The sequence below is a fragment of the Schistocerca piceifrons genome, chromosome 9 (genome assembly GCF_021461385.2).
Source record: "Schistocerca piceifrons isolate TAMUIC-IGC-003096 chromosome 9, iqSchPice1.1, whole genome shotgun sequence".
Lineage (NCBI taxonomy): Eukaryota > Metazoa > Arthropoda > Insecta > Orthoptera > Acrididae > Schistocerca > Schistocerca piceifrons.
In genome coordinates this window covers 198,991,534-199,012,767 of record NC_060146.1, presented here as the reverse complement: position 1 = coordinate 199,012,767, position 21,234 = coordinate 198,991,534, and the positions used below count along the sequence as shown (strand labels likewise).

At 45.6% G+C, this 21,234-nt stretch overlaps 1 protein-coding gene across 1 annotated transcript in view; it reads right to left on the bottom strand.

The window, feature by feature from the left end:
* Window positions 1-2,000: 2,000 nt before the first annotated feature.
* LOC124717309 (organic solute transporter subunit alpha-like) overlaps window positions 2,001-21,234 on the bottom strand; it is an 83,636-nt gene continuing 64,402 nt past the window's right edge. Inside the window, exons 6-7 of the mRNA XM_047244135.1 lie at window positions 17,717-17,969; window positions 2,001-2,707 (exon numbers count right to left, since the gene is read on the bottom strand). Of these exons, the coding sequence (XP_047100091.1) occupies window positions 2,553-2,707; window positions 17,717-17,969 (408 nt within the window). The 3' untranslated portion in view covers window positions 2,001-2,552. The remainder of the gene's footprint in view (window positions 2,708-17,716; window positions 17,970-21,234) is intronic.

Sequence of the window (21,234 nt, the reverse complement as noted above, 5' to 3'; positions counted from 1 at the left end):
TTATATATCTTAGTTGTAGTTGTTATAGGCTTATGTTCCTTGCTGCTGGCACAACAACATGACATACATGTAAATGTGATTCAGTAATTGTAAATTATCAATCTGTCAATCTGTGTTTATGGTATCGCATAATATGTGCATTTTTATGTCGCATGGAATTATGATTCTATAAAGAAGATATTGAAATCTGCTAAACCAGTACTAAATAGCTTTCTGTAATTAACTTTTGATAATATTCGTAAATATACAGACAAGGTCTAAATACTTATAATATTCCTAATTTTGTAGGCTTCTGAAGAGGATAAATTAACCAGTCAAAACCTGTAAAGGGAAATAAAAATATGTTTGCAACTGATGGCTGAATTTTATTACATCAGTCACTTGTAAATAGCTATTATGGTACTACATATCACTTCAGAAGAGTGCTGTGGAACACTATGTATACCTTTCTGACGAATGATGCTCATCAACAAATGCGATTTTGTTGTGTATTCAGTATGGGACGAGTCATCTCGAGGGACGTAATTAGTTTTTGAGATGAGACAGTTATCAAAGTAACTTCACGACAAAAAGTACCTGTGGGGGCATTTGTGCATGCTTCGTGTATCGTCAGCCAAGGCTGGAGTGGAGCATCAGTCCTGGAGCAAGAGTGACAGTCGACAATGTTGAAATCGGATGGAGAACACAAGCAAAGATTTTGAAATGTTTGTTGTCGTATATGGATCTGTCAAGTTAATGTTTACTGTTCATACTTCATTTCTGTTAAGAGAAGTTACGGTAATGTTCTTGTAGAAGGAATGGCTTATTATGAAAAATTAACTAATTTTTACTCAAAGATAATTTGTGGCTACATCTGCAAAAAATCGTCGCATTTACTCCAAATGTATCTGATAATGTGCTACACAATGTAAGTTTCAGCAATATTACAGATTGCAAAATATGGTGAGGAAAAAGTCTGTAAAGGTATACTACCATGCCCATGGATAAATAAGAAGACGAGGTGAATATTATCGTATAATTACAGCTCACAAGAGAATTAATCATCAATCTTGCAACATTACACTACATAGCCAAAACTGAGCTGTAGTGAAAAATAAAAATAAAAGGATATTATAAACCACGTAACGACAATCAGTACAGCAGTAAGTGGCACCACATATCCATACATAGTTGTACCGTGATAAGTGGCGCCCCCCATTGGGCGCTACTTATCATGGTGTAACTATGTATGGATGCACTTATCATGGGATAATTATATATTTTTATTTTTATAATTATATATTTTATGATTTTGTTTTGGGTGATTTTAAATATTGTGGGATAGCATGAGACTTTTAATTAACTTATACCGCGATAACACTCGTACGGACATCGGCTGCCTCGAAGTACATACGATATAATAATTTTCAAACACAACGCACGACTCACCGCCTTCTAATAAACAGTTTGCGTGAGCGCTGCTATTTAGAAAAGAAAATATGCGTATTCTTACGCAAACTCTAATTATTAATATGGGTCTCAGGAACTACTGGTTATTTATGTAGCAAACTACACAAAGATTAACTGAGATATTGCTGAGCTTATTGAATGGAATAATTTTCAATATTTCTTGTTCATTATTTGCAAGGCAAAACTGGAGAGAATCTCATCTGCCGTTAGGTGGCCAAAATGAACATAGTGAACTCATTCAGTGCTGTGAATTTTGGTAAATGAAATCTATCACTACTCTTTTTAACTTTGAAATTAATGAAAGACCAAAACTGAGAAGTCTCTCGCATTTGCATTTAATAACATGAATCGTCAGCGTAATGGCCGACCAAATGCTGCTAGGGGAGAAGAGCTCCCCACATCTCGAACTTCTGAAAAAAAACTTTGTTAATTATAATTAATGATTACTATCATGAGAGGTGCCCACTAAGTCAATAATACACACTTTCTAATAACAATTTCTATTATATTTTGCAAAAATACAGAAAAACTTACATTAATTATTATCCAGTGCTACAATGGCGGTCCACCTCTAGACGAAACAAAAAAGGAGAGAGTTCAGTCAAAGCATTGTCTCTGATCTTCATGGCCTATGTTACACAGAGATTATACAAAAAACTGTGTTTTGTTAATTACATCGATATTTATGTTTTGATAATAATAACTTACGTTGTTTACTGTTGATATACATCGCGCAGACGTACTTAGTCTTAAGACAACTTATGGTTCACACGTCACGTAACAAAAACTTCTTTTCCCTTTCTCCAAATGTCCATTTATGTGATGTACCGTCACAACTGCCGGAAGAGTCTTTGCTCTCTGAGGGTATTGATGGGTTTTTGAAAATTACAGTGTGCCTCTTATCCAATGGTGTCCCAACAAAAAAAAAGACCGCTACCTCAGTGACAGCTTCCAGCTGGTCATCTGCTGGCACCTCCTGGAGACAGTAAAGTGTGTCCTCCAGCATAGTCCTACTAGGCCACAACAGGCCCATCAGATACCATTTGTGGCAGATCGTCTGTCAGTTCATCCTGCAGACAATCCTCTCGTGTCTAGCCGTTCTGTTAGGCTGAAGTTGCCTCACCAGAGGCCACCTCCAGGTGGTTGGGCTCCGGTTCCTCTTCCAGCTGGTCAAATGGGGCCGCACCCGTGCAGTACAGCCTATTGGCCCACAAGCTGAGCGCCACCAGTTCCAGTAGGGTCAGCACGTTGACTGCCACTGTGGACAAAAGGGCAGAAATCCCACACTGACGCAAGCTCGTCTCACAAATGGCTCAACAGGCTGAAATTTAAATGCACCACAGATGCTTGCCACTACAAGTGAGGTGTAGAAAAGATGAAAACACTTACACGAGATTTGTTAAAGCCAGGGAAAGCATTGAGCAATGTCAGTAATGCAAAGTGTTTGACATCTTCACAAAAATAGTGTACATTATAGAGAGAGAAGGTTAATATGCAATACATCCAAGAATTCGTAATGAGTAATTACAGGATGGGTATGGACTGTTATGAAACTCATTGATTAATTCAAGGCAGTAAGGCGAAAATGTGTAGATTTACAAAAAAAAAAAAAAAAAAAAAAAAAAAATATACTACTGAAAGAACCAGCAAAATTAAATTGTTGTAAGACAGATCCTTAGGAGATATGCGTCATAAACACTGAGATGCACGAGAAACTACCGCATCATGCAAGACTTTTAATTTATTACCTTTATACAAATAACTATATTCACAAAACATTCCGTAGATGGTAGTCACAAATACCATTGGATGTACGTGCAATTGTACCATTCTATATCATATAGTTCAAGAAATACGTCATAAACATGGAGCTGCCTGAAAATGAAGCTACACGGTGAAATTTGCTAGAGATACAGATGAAATATGGCTATAAATACCAAGTGTAAGAAGCTCATCCTAAACCTTTGGAACGATTTCAACTAAATCTGGAAAAAATTCACTACTGGCCATTAAAATTGCTACGCCACGAAGATGACGTGCTGCAGACGCGAAATTTAACCGATAGGAAGAAGATGCTGTGATATGGAAATGATTAGCTTTTCAGAGCATTCACACAAGTTTGGCGATAGTGGCGACACCTGCAATGTGCTGACATGAGGAAAGTTTCCAACCGATTTCTCATACACAAACAGCAGTTGACCGGCGTTGCCTGGTGAAACGTTGTTGTGATGCCTCGTGTAAGGAGGAGAAATGCGTACCATCACGTTTCCGACTTTGATAAAGGTCGGATTGTAGCCTATCGCGATTGCGGTTTATCGTACCGCATTTTAATGGCCAGTAGTGTAATTAGGGGGTAAGAACCACCAGCTTGCTATTCATAACATGAAGAGAGAAGGACTGGGGATAGATGGACAGGCAGTGAGGGGGGTCTCCATGAAAATTTCATCTCCAGCACTGACAGTTTTGAGCATCAATGGGCAGTGTGGAGTAGTATTGTACAATATGCCTTAGACAGGTACCTGATGAGCAAAATTGATAGGGATAGAAAAGACCCAGTATGGTTCCGCTACTGCCACGGAAGAAAAGAGAGCTTCGCTGCACATTTGAGTGCAGCCAAAGCCTCACAGTCAAATGAAGACAGAACGAAGCAAAAGTTAGTGCAAAGAGAGCCATGTGTGAAACGTTCAATAAATTCGAAAGTAAAATTCTATATACCTATCTGATAGAAAATTCTAACAAGTTTTGACCTTATTTTAAATCAGTGAATGGATCGAAGCCTTCTTTTCAGACACTTTCTGACTACAGTGGCATCGAAACGGAGGGTGACGGAGAGAGGGCTGAAATCCTAAACGGCTTTTTGCAAATCTGTTTCACTCAGGAAGATCGTACTGCGGTTCCTCATTTACTTCGTCGCACGAAAGTCAAATGGTTGAAATGGCTCTGAGCAGTATGGGACTTAACTTCTGAGGTCATCACTCCCCTAGAACTTAGAACTACTTAAACCTAACTAACCTAAGGACATCACACACATCCATGCCCGAGGCAGGATTCGAACCTGCGACCGTAGCGGTCTCGCGGTTCCAGACTGAAGCGCCTAGTACCGCTCGGCCACACCGGCCGGCGCACGAAAGTCAAAATGAGAAATGTGGAAATAAGTGAACAAGGGATAGAAGAGCAAATGAAACCACTCAGTGGCGAAAAGGCCACTGGAAGGAGCCACGCGGGGTAGCCGCGCGGTCTAGGGCGCCTTGTCACGTTTCGCGCGGCTTCCCCCGTCAGAGGTTCGAGTCCTGCCTCTGGCATGGGTGTAAGTTGTCCTTAGCGTAAGTTAGTTTAAGTTAAGTAGTGTGTAAGCCAAGGGACAGATGACGTCCTCAGCAGTTTGGTCCCATAGGCACGTATTACCACCAACCACTGGAAGGAACTAACCCACTTTTAGCAGCAGTGTATCTTAGATCTTTGGAGGAGCGAAGTGTTCCTGATGACTAAAAAGCGCAGGTCGTTCCCGTTTTCAAGAATGATCCTAGAACAGACGCACAAAGCTAAAGGTCCATATCTCTGACAGTTTTGGAACATGTTTTATGCTTGGGTATTATGACATTCTGGGAGACCGAAAATCTCCTCTGTTGGATTCAATTAGGTTGCCGAAAACAACGATCGTGTGGAACACAGTTTGCTCTGTTCCTCCACGAGAACCTGAAAGCAGTAGGTAGGGAAGCCAAGTAGGTGCCATGCTCCCTGCACACGGTTAGTACAGTTCCACATTGCCGTGTAATAAATAAAATACTAGCCTATCGAATATCAGACCAGCTGTGTGATTGGGTTGAAGATTTTCTAGCAAACAGAAAACAGAGTACCATAACGGCGTGTTACATGACCACTACTTTTCACAATAATTGTAGCGAAATGCAGAAAACGTGCAGAGCATCGACACTTGGTGCAGGGAGTATCAGTTGACCCTCAAAATAGATAAATGTAGCAAACTGAACGCAAATAGGCAGAAAGAGCCATTATTTTATGAGTATATGGTTGCAGAACAATCATCGGAAGCAGTCCATCCACAAATTAGCTATGAGTGTGAATACGGATCGATGTGAAGTGGAACGACCTCATAATACTAATCGCATGTGCGCCACATTGAGATCCACTGCACGAATGCAGGAACTGAGTGCACTCACAAAGGAAGTAGGTTACAAAACCTCGTTTGGTTAATACTCGAATTTTGCTCATAATTACAGGATCTGTGACAGATGGGACTGATAGAGGAAACAGGGAAGATCCAAAGAAGAGGAGCACGTTTCGTTACAGGTTCTTTAGTAAGTGCTAAAACGTCACAGAGATTCTCAGCCAACTCCATTGGCGGACGCTGCAAGACGGCTGTTCTATATCACGTTATTGTCTGTTAAAATCCGGAGAGCATACATTCCCAGAAGGGTCAAGCAATATAATGCTTCCTGCTATGTTCATCTCACCAAAAGACTGTGAAGGAAAAATTAGATATATGACAGCTCACACAGAGTCTTACCAGCAACCCTTCGTCCCGTGAACCATTCGCAACTGGAACAAGAACACAGGTAAGTGACACTCTAACATAAAGTACCATTCACCACACACTGTTTGGTGGCTTTCGGAATATACACACATCACGGCTTAGATTTTTTTAGAATATGACTTGTAAGTACTGCATCTCTTTCCAGTCAATACACACTTTAGTTTATTAATGTCTCATATACCTTTTATGTTTTAGAACAGTTAGTTTAATTCTGAAGACGACGCTCATAGAAGCGTCGAAACCTGGTCAATTTTGACTTATTATTTCTGACCGAGGGCTTATTTGTTCTAATATACATCAAGAAAAGTTTTAGCTCTCCTCGGTTCAGAGAGTTCCGGACCCATTACAGAAAAATGGAATAGAGATCAACATAAACATCATTTCCGCCCTTTTTATTGCTCATGAAGACCACACACTGCATGCTGTACCACCATACAGCGAGACCTTCAGAGGTGATGGTCCACATTGATGTACACACCAGTACCTCTAATACCCAGTAGCATGTTCTCTTCCATTGATGCGTGCCTATATTCATCGTGGCACACTATCCGCATGTTCATCAAAGCACTGTTGACCCACATTGACCCAAGCATTAACAGAGATTCGGCGTAGATATCTCAGAGTGGTTCGTGGGTCACGTGGTCCACAAACAGCCCTTTTCAATTTATCCCACGCATGTTCGATAGGGCTCATGTCTGGAGATCATGCTGGCCACTCTAATTGAGCGATGTAGTTATCCTGAAGGAAGTCATTCACAAGATGTGCACGGTAGGGGCGCGAACTGTCGTCCATGAAGACGAATGCCTCGCCAATTTGCTGCCGATATGGTTGCACTATCGGTCAGAGGATGGCTTTCACGTATCGTACAGCCGTTATGGCGCCTTCCATGACCACCAGCGGCGTAAGTCGGCTTCACGTAATGCCACCCCAAAACAGCAGGGAACCTCCACCTTGCTGCTCTCGCTGAACAGTGCCTAAGGCGTTCAGCCTGACCGGTTTGCCTCCAAACACGTCTCCGACGATTGTCTGGTTGAAGGCATATGCGACACTCATCGGTGAAGAGAACGTGATGCCAATCCTGAACGGTCCATTCGGCATGTTGTTGGGCCCATCCCTACCGCGCTGCACGGCGTCGTGGTTTCAGATGGACCTCGCCATGGGCGTCGAGAGTGAAGCTGCTCATCATGCAGCCTATTGCGCACAGTTTGAATCGTAACACGACGTCCTGTGGCTGCACGAAACATCGTGGCGTTGCTGTCAGGGTTCCTCCGAGCCATAATCCCTAGGTAGCTGTCATCCACTGCAGTAGTAGCACTTGGGCGGCCTGAGCGAGGCATGTCATCGACAGTTCGTGTCTCTCTGTATCTCCTCCATGTCCGAACAACATCGCTTTGGTTCACTCCGAGACGCCTGGACCCTTCCCTTGTTGAGAGCCCTTCCTGGCACAAAGTAACAATGCGGACGCGAGCGAACAGCGGTTTTGACCGTCTAGGCATGGTTGAACTACAGACAACACGAGGCGTGTACCTCCTTCCTAGTGGAATGACTGGCGCTGTTCGGCTGTTGGCCCCCCTCCGTCTAATAGCCGCTGTTCACGCATGGTTGTTTGTATCTTTGGGGGGGTTTAGTGACGTCTCCGAACAGTGTAAAGGACTGTGTCTGTGATACAATATCCACAGTCATTGCCTATCTTCAGGAGTTCCGGGAGCCGGGATGATGCAGAACTTTTTTTTTTTATGTGCCATAATACACTTCTGGAAATTGAAATAAGAACACCGTGAATTCATTGTCCCAGGAAGGGAAAACTTTATTGACACATTCCTGGGGTCAGATACATCACATGATCACACTGACAGAACCACAGGCACATAGACACAGGCAACAGAGCATGCACAATGTGGGCACTAGTACAGTGTATATCCACCTTTCGCAGCAATGCAGGCTGCTATTCTCCCATGGAGACGATCGTAGAGATGCTGGATGTAGTCCTGTGGAACGGCTTGCCATGCCATTTCCACCTGGCGCCTCAGTTGGACCGGCGTTCGTGCTGGACGTGCAGACCGCGTGAGACGACGCTTCATCCAAACATGCTCAATGGCGGACAGATCCGGAGATCTTGCTGGCCAGGGTAGTTGACTTACACCTTCTAGAGCACGTTGGGTGGCACGGGATACATGCGGACGTGCATTGTCCTGTTGGAACAGCAAGTTCCCCTGCCGGTCTAGGAATGGTAGAACGATGGGTTCGATGACGGTTTGGATGTACCGTGCACTATTCAGTGTCCCCTCGACGATCACCAGTGGTGTACGGCCAGTGTAGGAGATCGCTCCCCACACCATGATGCCGGGTGTAGGCCCTGTGTGCCTCGGTCCTATGCAGTCCTGATTGTGGCGCTCACCTGCACGGCGCCAAACACGCATACGACCATCATTGGCACCAAGGCAGAAGCGACTCTCATCGCTGAAGACGACATGTCTCCATTCGTCCCTCCATTCACGCCTGTCGCGACACCACTGGAGGCGAGCTGCACGATGTTGGGGCGTGAGCGGAAGACGGCCTAACGGTGTGCGGGACCGTAGCCCAGCTTCATGGAGACGGTTGCGAATGGTCCTCGCCGATACCCCAGGAGCAACAGTGTCCCTAATTTGCTGGGAAGTGGCGGTGCGGTCCCCTACGGCACTGCGTAGGATCCTACGGTCTTGGCGTGCATCCGTGCGTCGCTGCGGTCCGGTCCCAGGTCGACGGGCACGTGCACCTTCCGCCGACCACTGGCGACAACATCGATGTACTGTGGAGACCTCACGCCCCACGTGTTGAGCAATTCGGCGGTACGTCCACCCGGCCTCCCGCATGCCCACTATACGCCCTCGCTCAAAGTCCGTCAACTGCACATACGGTTCACGTCCACGCTGTCGCGGCATGCTACCAGTGTTAAAGACTGCGATGGAGCTCCGTATGCCACGGCAAACTGGCTGACACTGACGGCGGCGGTGCACAAATGCTGCGCAGCTAGCGCCATTCGACGGCCAACACCGCGGATCCTGGGGTGTCCGCTGTGCCGTGCGTGTGATCATTGCTTGTACAGCCCTCTCGCAGTGTCCGGAGCAAGTATGGTGGGTCTGACACACCGGTGTCAATGTGTTCTTTTTTCCATTTCCAGGAGTGTAGATAAATGGAAATGTCGTGTGGCTAGGGCCTCCCGTCGGGTAGACCGTTCGCCTGGTGCAGGTCTTTCGATTTGACGCCACTTCGGCGACCTGCGTGTCGATGGGGATGAAATGATGATGATTAGGACAACACAACACCCAGTCCCTGAGCGGAGAAAATTTCCGACCCAGCCGGGAATCGAACCCGGGCCCTTAGGATTGACAGTCTGTCACGCTGACCACTCAGCTACCGGGGCGGACCAGGAGTGTAGATGATAGTACTTGTGTTAAGACAGCAAGGAGTGACTTCAGTGGTACCTGAGGGAATGGTAGGAGAAGACAGAGATTGGAATATGTCAAAGATATTGTTGAGAAGATCGTGTGCAAGTGCTACACTGAGGTAGAGAGTTTGGCTCATTGTAATATTTCTGGCTAATCTGGCAAATCTCGGAAATGAGGCTAGTATTTTGAGATACAGTTTTTCCAGCCAAATAATGCAGTATAAGCCAACTGTAACGTTTTGGAGTATCTGATATACTCAACTGGGTGACACACAATGCGTCCTGACCACACGCTGGGTGCCTGGTGGAGCACGTGAAACAACTGTGATATACGTTTTCTCTTCTTGCATTGGTTGTCCAACGCTCACCCTTATAAAGAAGCTCTGCCTTTCAGTGTACTGTTTGGCTAACGGTTGAGAACAGAGATCCCAGAACAGTCCGACACGAAGTGTTGGCATCAGTCTGAGGGTAGACACGCATAGAGAAAGACATGCACTATCCGTCCAAAAAGTTCCGAGCATGACTTTATTTCTGGCGTATGAATGGCATCCGCGCAATAATTGCGGTCTCAACTTGAACTAACAACTGTAAAGAACAGATGTGAATTCGACAATTCAGTTGTGAGCTGGCAGCGTCAAGTACTGGGACGTGCAGTGACGGTGTGCCAACTTTGTAGCATCACAAATCGCAATGGAGCAACGAACTCAGCATCTTTAAATCAAGTGCTCAAGACATTCTTCAAGACGTTTTGAAAAAAAGTTTGTGCAAAGTACTCCTGTACATAATGCTTTTCGTAAAAGATTAATCACACGTGACGAGACTTGGTGTTATTAATACGAACCCTTCCCAAGACGACAAAATGCAGACTTGGCAAGACTGGTATCTGCAATATAAAATGGGGGTTCCCGTGATGTAGTCTACATCTACATTTCTACTCTGCAATTCACACTTAAGTGCCAGGAAGAGAGTTCTTCGAACTAGCTTGAGACAATTTCCCTACCATTCAGCTCTCTAAATGCACGTGGGAAAACTGAACTCTTAAACCTTTCTGTACGAGTTCTGATTTACACTACTGGCCATTAAAACTGCTACACCAAGAAGAAAAGCATATGATAAACAGGTATTCATTGGACAAATATATTATACTAGAACTGATATGTGATTACATTTTCACGCAATTTGGGTGCATAGATCCTGAGAAATCAGTACCCAGAACTACCACCTCTGGCCTTGATACGCCTGGGTATTGAGTCAAACAGAGCTTGGATGGCGTGTACAGGTACAGCTGCACATACAGCTTCAAGACGATACCACAGTTCATCAAGAGTAGTGACTGTCGTATTGTGGGAGCCAGTTGCTCGGCAACCAGTGACCAGACGTTTTCAATTGGTGGGAGATCTGGAGAATGTGCTGGCCAGGGCAGCAGTCGAACATTTTCTGTAACCACAAAGGCCCGTACAGGACCTGCAACATGCGGTACATGCATTATCCTGCTGAAATGTAGGGTTTCGCAGGGATCGAATGAAGGGTAGAGCCACGGGTCGCAACACAACTTAAATGTAACGTCCACTGTTCAAAGTGCCGTCAATGCCAACAAGAGGTGACCGAGACGTGTAACCAGTGGCACCCCATACCATCACGCCTGGTGATACGCCAGTATGGCGATGACGAATACACGCTTCCAATGTGCTTTCACCGCAATGTCGCAAAACACAGATGCGACCATCATGATGCTGTAAATAGAACGTGGATTCATCCGAAAAAATGACGTTTTGCCATTTGTGCACCCAGGTTCGTCGTCGAGTACACCATCGCAGGCGCTCCTGTGTGTGATGCAGCGTCAGGGGTAACCGCAGCCACGGTCTCCGAGCTGATAGTCCATGCTGCTGCAAACGTCGTCTACTGTTCGTGCAGATGGTTGTCGTCTTGCAAACGTCCCCATCTGACTCAGGGATCGAGACTTGGCTGCACGATCCGTTACAGCCATGCGGATAAGATGCCTGTCATCTCGACTGCTAGTGATACGAGGCTGTTGAGATCCAGCTCGGCGTTCAGTATTACCCTCCTGAACCCACCGATTCCATATTCTGCTAACAGTCATTGGATCTAGACCAACGTGAGCAGCAATGTCGCGATACGATAAACCGCAATCGCGATAGGCTGCAATTCGACCGTTATCAAAGTCGGACACGTGATGGTACGCATTTCTCCTCATTGCACGAGGCATCACAACAACGTTTCACCAGTCAATGCCGGTCAACTGCTGTTTGTGTGTAAGAAATCGGTTGGAAACTTTCCTCATGTCAGCACGTCGTAGGTGTCGCCACCGGTGCCAACCTTGTGTGAATGCTCTGAGAAGCTAATCATTTGCATATCACAGCGTCTTCTTCCTGTCGGTTAAATTTCGCGTCAGTAGCCACGTCATCTTCGTGGTGTGGCAATTTTAATGGCCAGTAGTGTGTTGATGCAGCGAAGGCAGTGGATGAATCCTCTTAGCATTCCACACTTCATGCTGTATAGTGTTGAGCGAAGGCTGTTGTGCTGGACGGCTCAAAGGCAGTCAAAGTGTCACTACTGTGTCCAGGGTCATGGATGTGTCCAAAACTGTCGTCTCGGGATTGGAAAAGACCGTTAATGGTGGAAATGCTATGCAAAAACATGCCACTGGTGGTAGGCGGAATACCACAACGCAAGAGAATCGATACATAGCACTAGTGGCGAAAAGGAACGGACGTTCCACTTCCAGACAGTTCGCTGCAGACCTTGCAACCAATACTGGCACGCATATCTCTGCCTGAACCATTTCGCAGCGAATAAATCAGCCTGGTTTTGTATGCTCGGAAGCCTGTTAAATGGATCCCACCTCAACCATGGCTTCGTCCAAAAAGAGCATATTAGTTTGGGTCAGCGACAGTGGTCCAGAGTGATGTTCTCCGACGAATTTCGCTTCACTGTGGCAAGTGATTCTGGTCACCAGTTAGTGTAGAGAGAGACAGGAACACATTACACATCACAGAAGATTCATGAAAGTCTTCGGTACAGCCTATGTGTTACGGTGTGTGCAGGCATTATGCACAGAGGCCAAACACCGCTGCTTATCTTTGCCGTCACAGCACAGCGGTATTACATGGAGATTATTCTGGACCAAGTCCGTCTGTTTAGGGGTGTAAGAGGTCCCAACTTCTTGTTTATGGATCACAGTGCCCGCCAACACAGCACCACTGAGGTATCAGACACACTGGAAACTGAAGATATTCAACATATGGACTGGCCCAGTTACTCTCCGGACACAAGCCCTATAGAGGATTCCTGGGATCCTCTTGGCAGGCGTGTTCTCAACGAAACCCCTGCACCAAGCGTGCAAGAACTGAAAACCGCTTTGAGAGATGACTGGGACAGTATCCCTTAAGGGCTCCTCAACAATGTAGTAACCAGCATGAATAACAGTTGGAAAATGTGCATTAGTGCCCGAGAGTCCGATAATGACCTTTATGCTGGGAGTCTGACATGAACGTTATTTGTCTCTGTTATTCTGCTTTCCCATGAGGTGAAATATGACCGTGGGCCATGGAACTCTTCTATCCCTGACGTTTCGTCCAAAGCTACGTTGGACATCTTCGGAGGTGCTCCTGGTTGCCGATAAGACTCAGCACAACCAGGAGCACCTCCGAAGATGTCCAACGTAGCTTTGGACGAAATGTCAGGGGTAGAAGAGTTCCATCGCTCACGGTCATACGAGGTGCATTCAAGTTCTAAGGCCTCCGATTTTTTTTCTCCGGACTGGAAAGAGAAACATGCGCATTCTTTTAAAATGAGGCTGCGTACATTGTCAATACATCCCAGAGACGACAGCACCGTACGGCGGATGGAATTTTACCGCCAGCGGCGAGAATGAGAACTGTTTTAAATTCTTAAAATGGTGACGTTTTCCTTATTTGCATAGCGTGCAATCATTCGTTTTCTGAATTTACATGGTGTGAAACCAATTGAAATTCATCGACAGTTGAAGGAGACATGTGGTGATGGAGTTATGGATGTGTCGAAAGTGCGTTCGTGGGTGCGACAGTTTAATGAAGGCAGAACATCGTGTGACAACAAACAGTAACAACCTCGGGCTCGCACAAGCCGGTCTGACGACACGATCGAGAAAGTGGAGAGAATTGTTTTGGGGGATCGCCGGAGGACTGTTGAACAGATCGCCTCCAGAGTTGGCATTTCTGTGGGTTCTGTGCACACAATCCTGCATGACGACCTGAAAATGCGAAAAGTGTCATCCAGGTGGGTGCCACGAATGCTGACGGACAACCACACGGCTGCCCGTGTGGCATGTTGCCAAACAATGTTGATGCACAACGACAGCATGAATGGGACTTTCTTTGCGTCGGTTGTGACAATGGATGCCATTTTTCAATCCAGAAACAAAGCGCCAGTCAGCTCAATGGAAGCACACAGTTTCACCGCCACCAAAAAAATTTCGGGTAACCGCCAGTGGTGAAAAAATGATGGTGTCCATGTTCTGGGACAGCGAGGGCGTAATCCTTAGCCATTGCGTTCCAAAGGGCACTACGGTAACAGGTGCATCCTACGAAAATGTTTTGAAGTACAAATTCCTTCCTGTACTGCAACAAAAACGCCCGGGAAGGGCTGCGCGTGTGCTGTTTCACCAAGACAACGCACCCGCTCATCGAGCTAACGTTACGCAACAGTTTCTTCGTGATAACAACTTTGAAGTGATTCCTCATGCTCCCTACTCACCTGACATGGCTCCTAGTGACTTTTGGCTTTTTCCAACAATGAAAGACACTCTCCGTGGCCGCACATTCACCAGCCGTGCTGCTATTGCCTCAACGATTTCCAGTGGTCAAAACAGATTCATAAAGAAGCCTTCGCCGCTGCCATGGAATCATGGCGTCAGCGTTGTGAAAAATGTGTACGTCTGCAGGGCGATTACGTCGAGAAGTAACGCCGGTTTCATCGATTTCGGGTGAGTAGTTAATTAGAAAAAAAGATCGGAGGCCTTAGAACTTGAATGCACCTCGTACAGCCCGGAAGAATTCTCGGCACCTGAAACATTCGGGCGTGAAAGCCTTCACTGTATGTTCCTTAGCAGTTGTAAAGTAGTGCACACTGAGGCAGTATGACGTACACGAGAATACAAAAATGCAGTGCATTAGCGGAGCCGTCATATATACTCTGGAGATTCATATGAAAAGGTTTCTGATGTGATTTAACGGAATTAACAGACTTTCAGTGCGGAATGGTAATTGGAGAAGCATGGGACATTCCATTAGGGAATTCAGTATTTTGCGATCCACATTGCCTGGGGTATGCCGAAAATACCAAATTTCGGGCATTACCTCTTTCCACAGACAATGCAGTGGCGATAGCCTTTAATTAATGACTGAGAGCAACGGCATTTGTGTAGAGTTGTCAGTGCTCACATACAAGCAACAATGCGTGACGTACCTGCAGCAATGAGGGACGTACGACGATCGTATCCATTAGGACAGTGCGGATGAATTTGAGGTTAATGGGCTGTGGCAGCAGACGACCGAACTGAGTGCCTTTTTTTGTAGCAGCTTTTTCTCTACTGCGTCTTTCCTGGGCTCGTGACCATATTGGTTGGATCGTAGACAACTGGAAAACCGTGGCCTGGTCAGATGAGTCCCTATTTCATCTGGTAAGAGCTGATGGTGGGGTTCGAGAGGACAGAAACTCTACGGAGCCGTGGACTCCAGTTGTTAAGAATGCTCTGTGTAAGCTGGTGGTGGGTACATAATGATGGGGGCTGTGTTTACATGGCCAAATTCAACCGATAACTGACTACTGACTGGCTACTTGGAGAGCCGGCCGCTGTGGCAGAACGGTTCTAGGCACTTCAGGCCGGAACCGCGCTGCTGCTACGGTCGTAGGTTCGAATCCTCCATTGGGCATGGATGTGTGTGATGTCCTTAGGTTAGTTAGGTTTAAGTAGTTCTAAGTTCTAGGGGTCTGACGACCTCAGCAGTTAAGTCCCATAGTGCTCAGATCGATTTGAACCACTTTTGAAGAACATCCTGGATGATACAGGTGAATGATTTGGCCACCCAACGTGAATCCTAATGAACATTTACAGGACAATCGAGAAGTCAGTTTCTGCACAAAATCCTGCACTGGCAGCACTGTTGCAGTTATGGACGGCTTTAGAGGCAGCGTGGCTCTGTTTCTGCAGGTGACTTCCAACGCTATTTGAGTCAATGCCACATCGAGTTGCTGTACTGTTGTTGTTGTTGTTGTGGACTTCAGTCGAGAGACTGGTTTGATGCAGCTCTTCATACTACTCTATCCTGTGCAAGCTTCTTCATCTCCCAGTACCTACTGCAGTCTACATCCTTCTGAATCTGTTTAGTGTATTCATCTCTTGGTCTCCCTCTTCGATTTTTACCCTCCACGCTGCCCTCCAATACTAAATTGGTGATCCCTCGATGTCTCAGAACATGTCCTACCAACCAATCCCTTCTTCTAGTCACGTTGTGTCACAAACTTCTCTTCTCCCCAATCCTATTCAATACCTCCTCATTAGTTATGTGATCTACCCATCTAATCTTCAGCATTCTTCTGTAGCACCGCATTTCGAATGCTTCTATTCTATTCTTGACTAAACTATTTATCGTACATGTTTCACTTTCATACATGGCTACATTCCATACAAATACTTTCAGAAGCGATTTCCTGACACTTAAATCTATACTCGATGTTAACAAATTTCTCTTCTTCAGAAACGCTTTCCTTGCCATTGCCAGTCTACATTTTTTATCCTCTCTACTTCGACTGCCATCAGTTATTTTGCTCCCCAAATAGCAAAACTCCTTTACTACTTTAAGTGTCTCATTTCCTAATCTAATTCCCTCAGCATCACCCGACTTAATTCGACTACATTCAATTATCCTCGTTTTGCTTTTGTTGATGTTCATCTTGTATCCTCCTTTCAAGACACTGTCCATTCCGTTCAAATGCTCTTCCAAGTCCTTTCCTGTCTCTGACAGAATTACAGTGTCATCGGCGAACCTCAAAGTTTTTGTTTCTTCTCCATGGATTTTAATACCTACTCCGAACTTTTCTTTTGTTTCCTTTATTGCTTTCTCAATGTACAGATTGAATAACATCGGGGAGAGGCTACAACTCTGTCTCACTCCCTTCCCAGCCACTGCTTCCCTTTCATGCCCCTCGACTCTTATAACTGTCATCTGCTTTCTGTGCAAATTGTAGATAGCCTTTCGCTCCCTGTATTTTACCCCTGTCACCTTCAGAATTTGAAAGAGTATTCCAGTCAACATTGTCAAAAGCTTTCTCCTAGTCTACAAATGCTAGAAACGTTGGTTTGCCTTTCCTTAATCTTTCTTCTAAGATAGGTCGTAGGGTCAGTATTGCCTCACGTGTTCCAGTATTTCTACGGAATCCAAACTGATCTTCCCCGAGGTCAGCTTCTACCAGTTTTTCCATTGGTCTGTAAAGAATTCGCGTTAGTATTTTGCAACTGTGACTTATTAAACTGATAATTCGGTAATTTTCACATCTGTCAACACCTGCTTTCTTTGGGATTGACTATCGTATCTTTGTGAAACTGAAAGACTCTCTTCGTGGAAGAAGGTTTGAAGATGACGCCTCCCTTGTGCAAGCTGCCAAACAATGGCTCCAACAGGTTGGTCCAGAATTTTGCCGTGCGGATATACAGCCGCTGATTCCGAGATGTCGTAAGGCAGTTGAGAGGGATGGAAATTATGTGGAGAAATGAAAATATTGTTCCTAAAGGATGTATCTACACACTGTAAAACATTCAAATATGTAGAAAAAAAGATGGATTTTAAAAAAATAGCGTGCATTCTTTTGGAGTGACCCTCGTATGTCAACAAAATGAGGTTCGAAACGATACTTGGAGGTACAGTCTCAGTGAGTTATGACCTTTTTTGGATTTATAGTTTTCCAGATATTTCAAGTACAATTCAAATGCTCAACCATGTGTACAGGGAACCCCATGCGCTTTTTTACAGTCGCGATAGCTGGCCAGTGTGGCCGAGCGGTCCTATGCGCGCAGGTTCGAATCCTGCCTCGGGCATGGATGTGAGTGATGTCCTTAGGGTTAGTTAGGTTTAAGTAGTTCTAAGTTCTAGGGGACTGATGACCTGAGATGCTAAGTCCCATAGTGCCCAGAGCCATTTCAACCATTTGAACCAGTCGCGATAACTGGAAGGTCCCCCTCCATGGCCTCCCCCTCCCAGAAGAAAGAGAAGGCGTTAGTGGGTACTGACTGCGGCTCCAGAAGGAGGGCGAGAAGGCCCCAGAGCAGGGGAACAGCGCCGCGATGCTGTCCGCTGCCGCACCCTGCAGCTCAGCCGCCAGCATGGTGAGCTCGAGCGCGAGGAACTTGTGCGAGGCGTTGCCTCCGCCAGGCAGCTGGAGGCGCGCCAGCAGCTGCACCACCATCTGCGTGCCCCAGCCCGCCACCAGCACAGACGCCACCTGCACGGGCTCCATGTACGGCCACACCCTGTCCAGCAGCCTCTGCAACACACCGTGCACCGTGGGCTGTCGGATGGATTGTTTGGGGGAGGACACCAGACAGCGAGGTCATCATTCTCATCGGATTAGGGAAGGACAGGGAAGGAAGTCGGCCGCGCCCTTTAAAAGGAACCATCCCGGCATTTGAACAATACCTGAAAAAAAAACAAAAACAGTCTGGAAATCTTAAGGAAAGTTAACGATTATAAAAGGAAATGGAAAAGATGAGAGAAAATTTGTTGGATATGTCATCATGTACAATACTTTCATCATTAACGTTCTTGAAGTGCTGGGAAAGGAGAAGACGTTCTAGGATGAAGCATTTGGAAGACATCGAGAAGAGGATAGGATGTGACAGTTACACAGAAATGAAACAAACAGCCGATGACAGAAGAAAGTAGTTGCATGGACAAGGCATTAGCCTCTAGAATATGCAGTACACAATGTTGGAAGCTCCGAGAGACTGTCTGCAGGCTATAAAAGCTATCCACGAATGAAGTGGCTTACGAGGAGCCTATTCTTGAGTAGTTTCATCAATCTGGGATCCGTACGAGGTGAGACTTACGAGAGAAGTAAAGAAAATCCAATAGAGAGCGGCGCATTTCGTAATGGGGTAGTTTACTCGACGCGAAAGTATTACAGAGATGCTCAATAAACTCTAGTGGCAGAAGCTACAAGAGAGCATCACAGAGAGGTTTACTCCTGAAATTTAGACAGAATATTTTCTGGGAAGAGTCCGACGACATGTTACGTCCTCTCGCAAAATGACCATGATGAGAAAATTCGACAAGGTAGAGGAACGAGAGGGAGTTGGAAAATAAGTTTCCCGTGTCGACTGTGGGCAGAGTTGTGTTGGGTTAGGTTGTTTTGGGGGAAGAGACCAAACTGCAAGGTCATCGGTCTCATCGGTTTAGGGAAGGACAGGGAAGGAAGTCGGCCGTGCCCTTTCAAAGCAACCATCCCGCCATTTGCCTGGAGCGATTTAGGGAAATCACGGAAAACCTAAATCAGGATGGCCGGATGCGGGAATGAACCGTCGTCCTCCCGAATGCGAGTCCAGTGTGCTAGCCACTGCGCCACCTCGCTCGGTCCCATGGGCTGTGAATATCTTGTATGGTAGGTGCAGTATGTAAGTACACTGGTGTACAAAATTAAAAGGTGGGTAACATTTACTCTAATGATGTGGGGAAATACTGGAGAGAAATAAATGAAAATAGGTATGGATGTGGTTTATTGTATTAAAGTCATTTGTACAAAACAGCAGTTCAAACACTATTGGTTAGCATGAGTAACGGTTAAGAGTCCAGTGCGGTCTAGACCACAGGTTGCAAAATACACTACTGAACATTAAAATTGCTACACCAAGCAGAAATGCAGATGATAAACGGGTATTCATTGGACGAATATATTACCCTAGAACTGACATGTGATTACATTTTCACGCAATTTGGGTGCATAGATCCTGAGAAATTAGTACCCAGAACAACCACCTCTGGCCATAATAACGGCCTTGATACGCGTGGGCATTGAGTCAAACAGAGCTTGGATGGTGTGCACAGGTACAGCTGCCCATGCAGCTTCAACACGATACCACAGTTCATCAAGAGTAGTGACTGACGCATTGTGACGAGCCAGTTGGTCGGCCACCATTGACCAGACGTTTTCAATTGATGAGAGATCTGGAGAATGTGCTGGCCAGGGCAGCAGCAGAACATTTTCTGTATCCCGAAAGGCCCGTACAGGACCTGCAACATGCGGTCGTGCATTATCCTGCTGAAATGTAGGGTTTCGCAGGGATCTAATGAAGGGTAGAGCCACGGGTCGTAACGCATCTGAAATGTAACGTCCACTGTTCAAAGTGCCGTCAATGCGAACAAGAGGTGACCGAGACGTGTAACCAATGGCACCCCATGTCACCACGCAGGTTGATACGCCAGCATGGCGATGACGAAATGTGCGTTCACCGCGATGTCTCCAAACACAGATGCGACCATCATGATGCTGTAAACAGAACCTGGATTCATCCGAAAAAATGACGTTTTGCTATTCGTGCATCCAGGTTCGTCCTTCAGTACAGCATCGCAGGCGCTCCTGTCTGTGATGCAGCGTCAAGGGTAACCGCAGCCACGGTCTCCGAGCTGATAGTCCATGCTGCTGCAAACGTCGTCGAACTGTTCGTGCAGATGGTTGTTGTCTTGCAAACGTCCCCATCTGTTGACTTATGGATCGAGACGTGGCTGCACGTTCCATTACAGCCATGCGGATAAGATGCCTGTCATCTCGACTGCTAGTGATACGAGGCCGGCGGGATTCAGCACGGCGTTCCATATTACCCTCCTGAACCCACCGATTCCATATTCTGCTAACAGTCATTGGATCTCGACCAACGCGAGCAGCAATGTCGCGATACGATAAACCACAATCGCATTTCTCCTCCTTATACGAGGCATCACGACAAAGTTTCACAAGGCAACGCCGGTCACCTGCTGTTTGTGTATGAGAAATCGTTAGGAAACGTTCCTCATGTCAGCACGTTGTAGGAGTCGCCACCGGTGCCAACCTTGTGTGAATGCTCTGAAAAGCTAATCATTTGCATATCACTGCATCTTCTTCCTGTCGGTTAAATTTCGTGTCTGCAGCACGTCATCTTCGTGGTGTAGTAATTTTAATTTGCCAGTAGTGTACTTTCTTTATGTTAGTGGATATTCATGTGCGTGTGATGGGAAGAGGAAGATTCATCAATTATTTATTCCACACACACACAATATTTCACTCAAATAAGGAGTAACACATCCACACAGTAAAAAAAAAAAAAAGCAATCTCACAAAGAATGACATATTCACGCACAACAAAATACATACACACACTAACACACACACATAACAAATGAGAAATATCAAACCACACATGCTACACAAACAAAAGACAAGAGATAAACACACAGCGACAGCTGACAACACTGTAAATACTCACATGAAAAGTGCAAGTGATGCGCTGTAATAAAAGTGGAGGAAAAACGCCAGAAATCGATCAGCTGGAATATGGATACCAAATGAATACATCTCCATGACCGCACACGCGGACTAGCAACATTGGAAATCGTAACCCCTAAACGATAATTTAACCTCCCGAAACTTGTGCTACAAAAGTTGTTTCTAATATGAAAAACAAGAGAAAATCATGAGATAATCTAACGTAGTAACATGTTTGTAACCACTACACAATGCATTTATTATATGTATAAAAACAAACATGCATTACAAACCA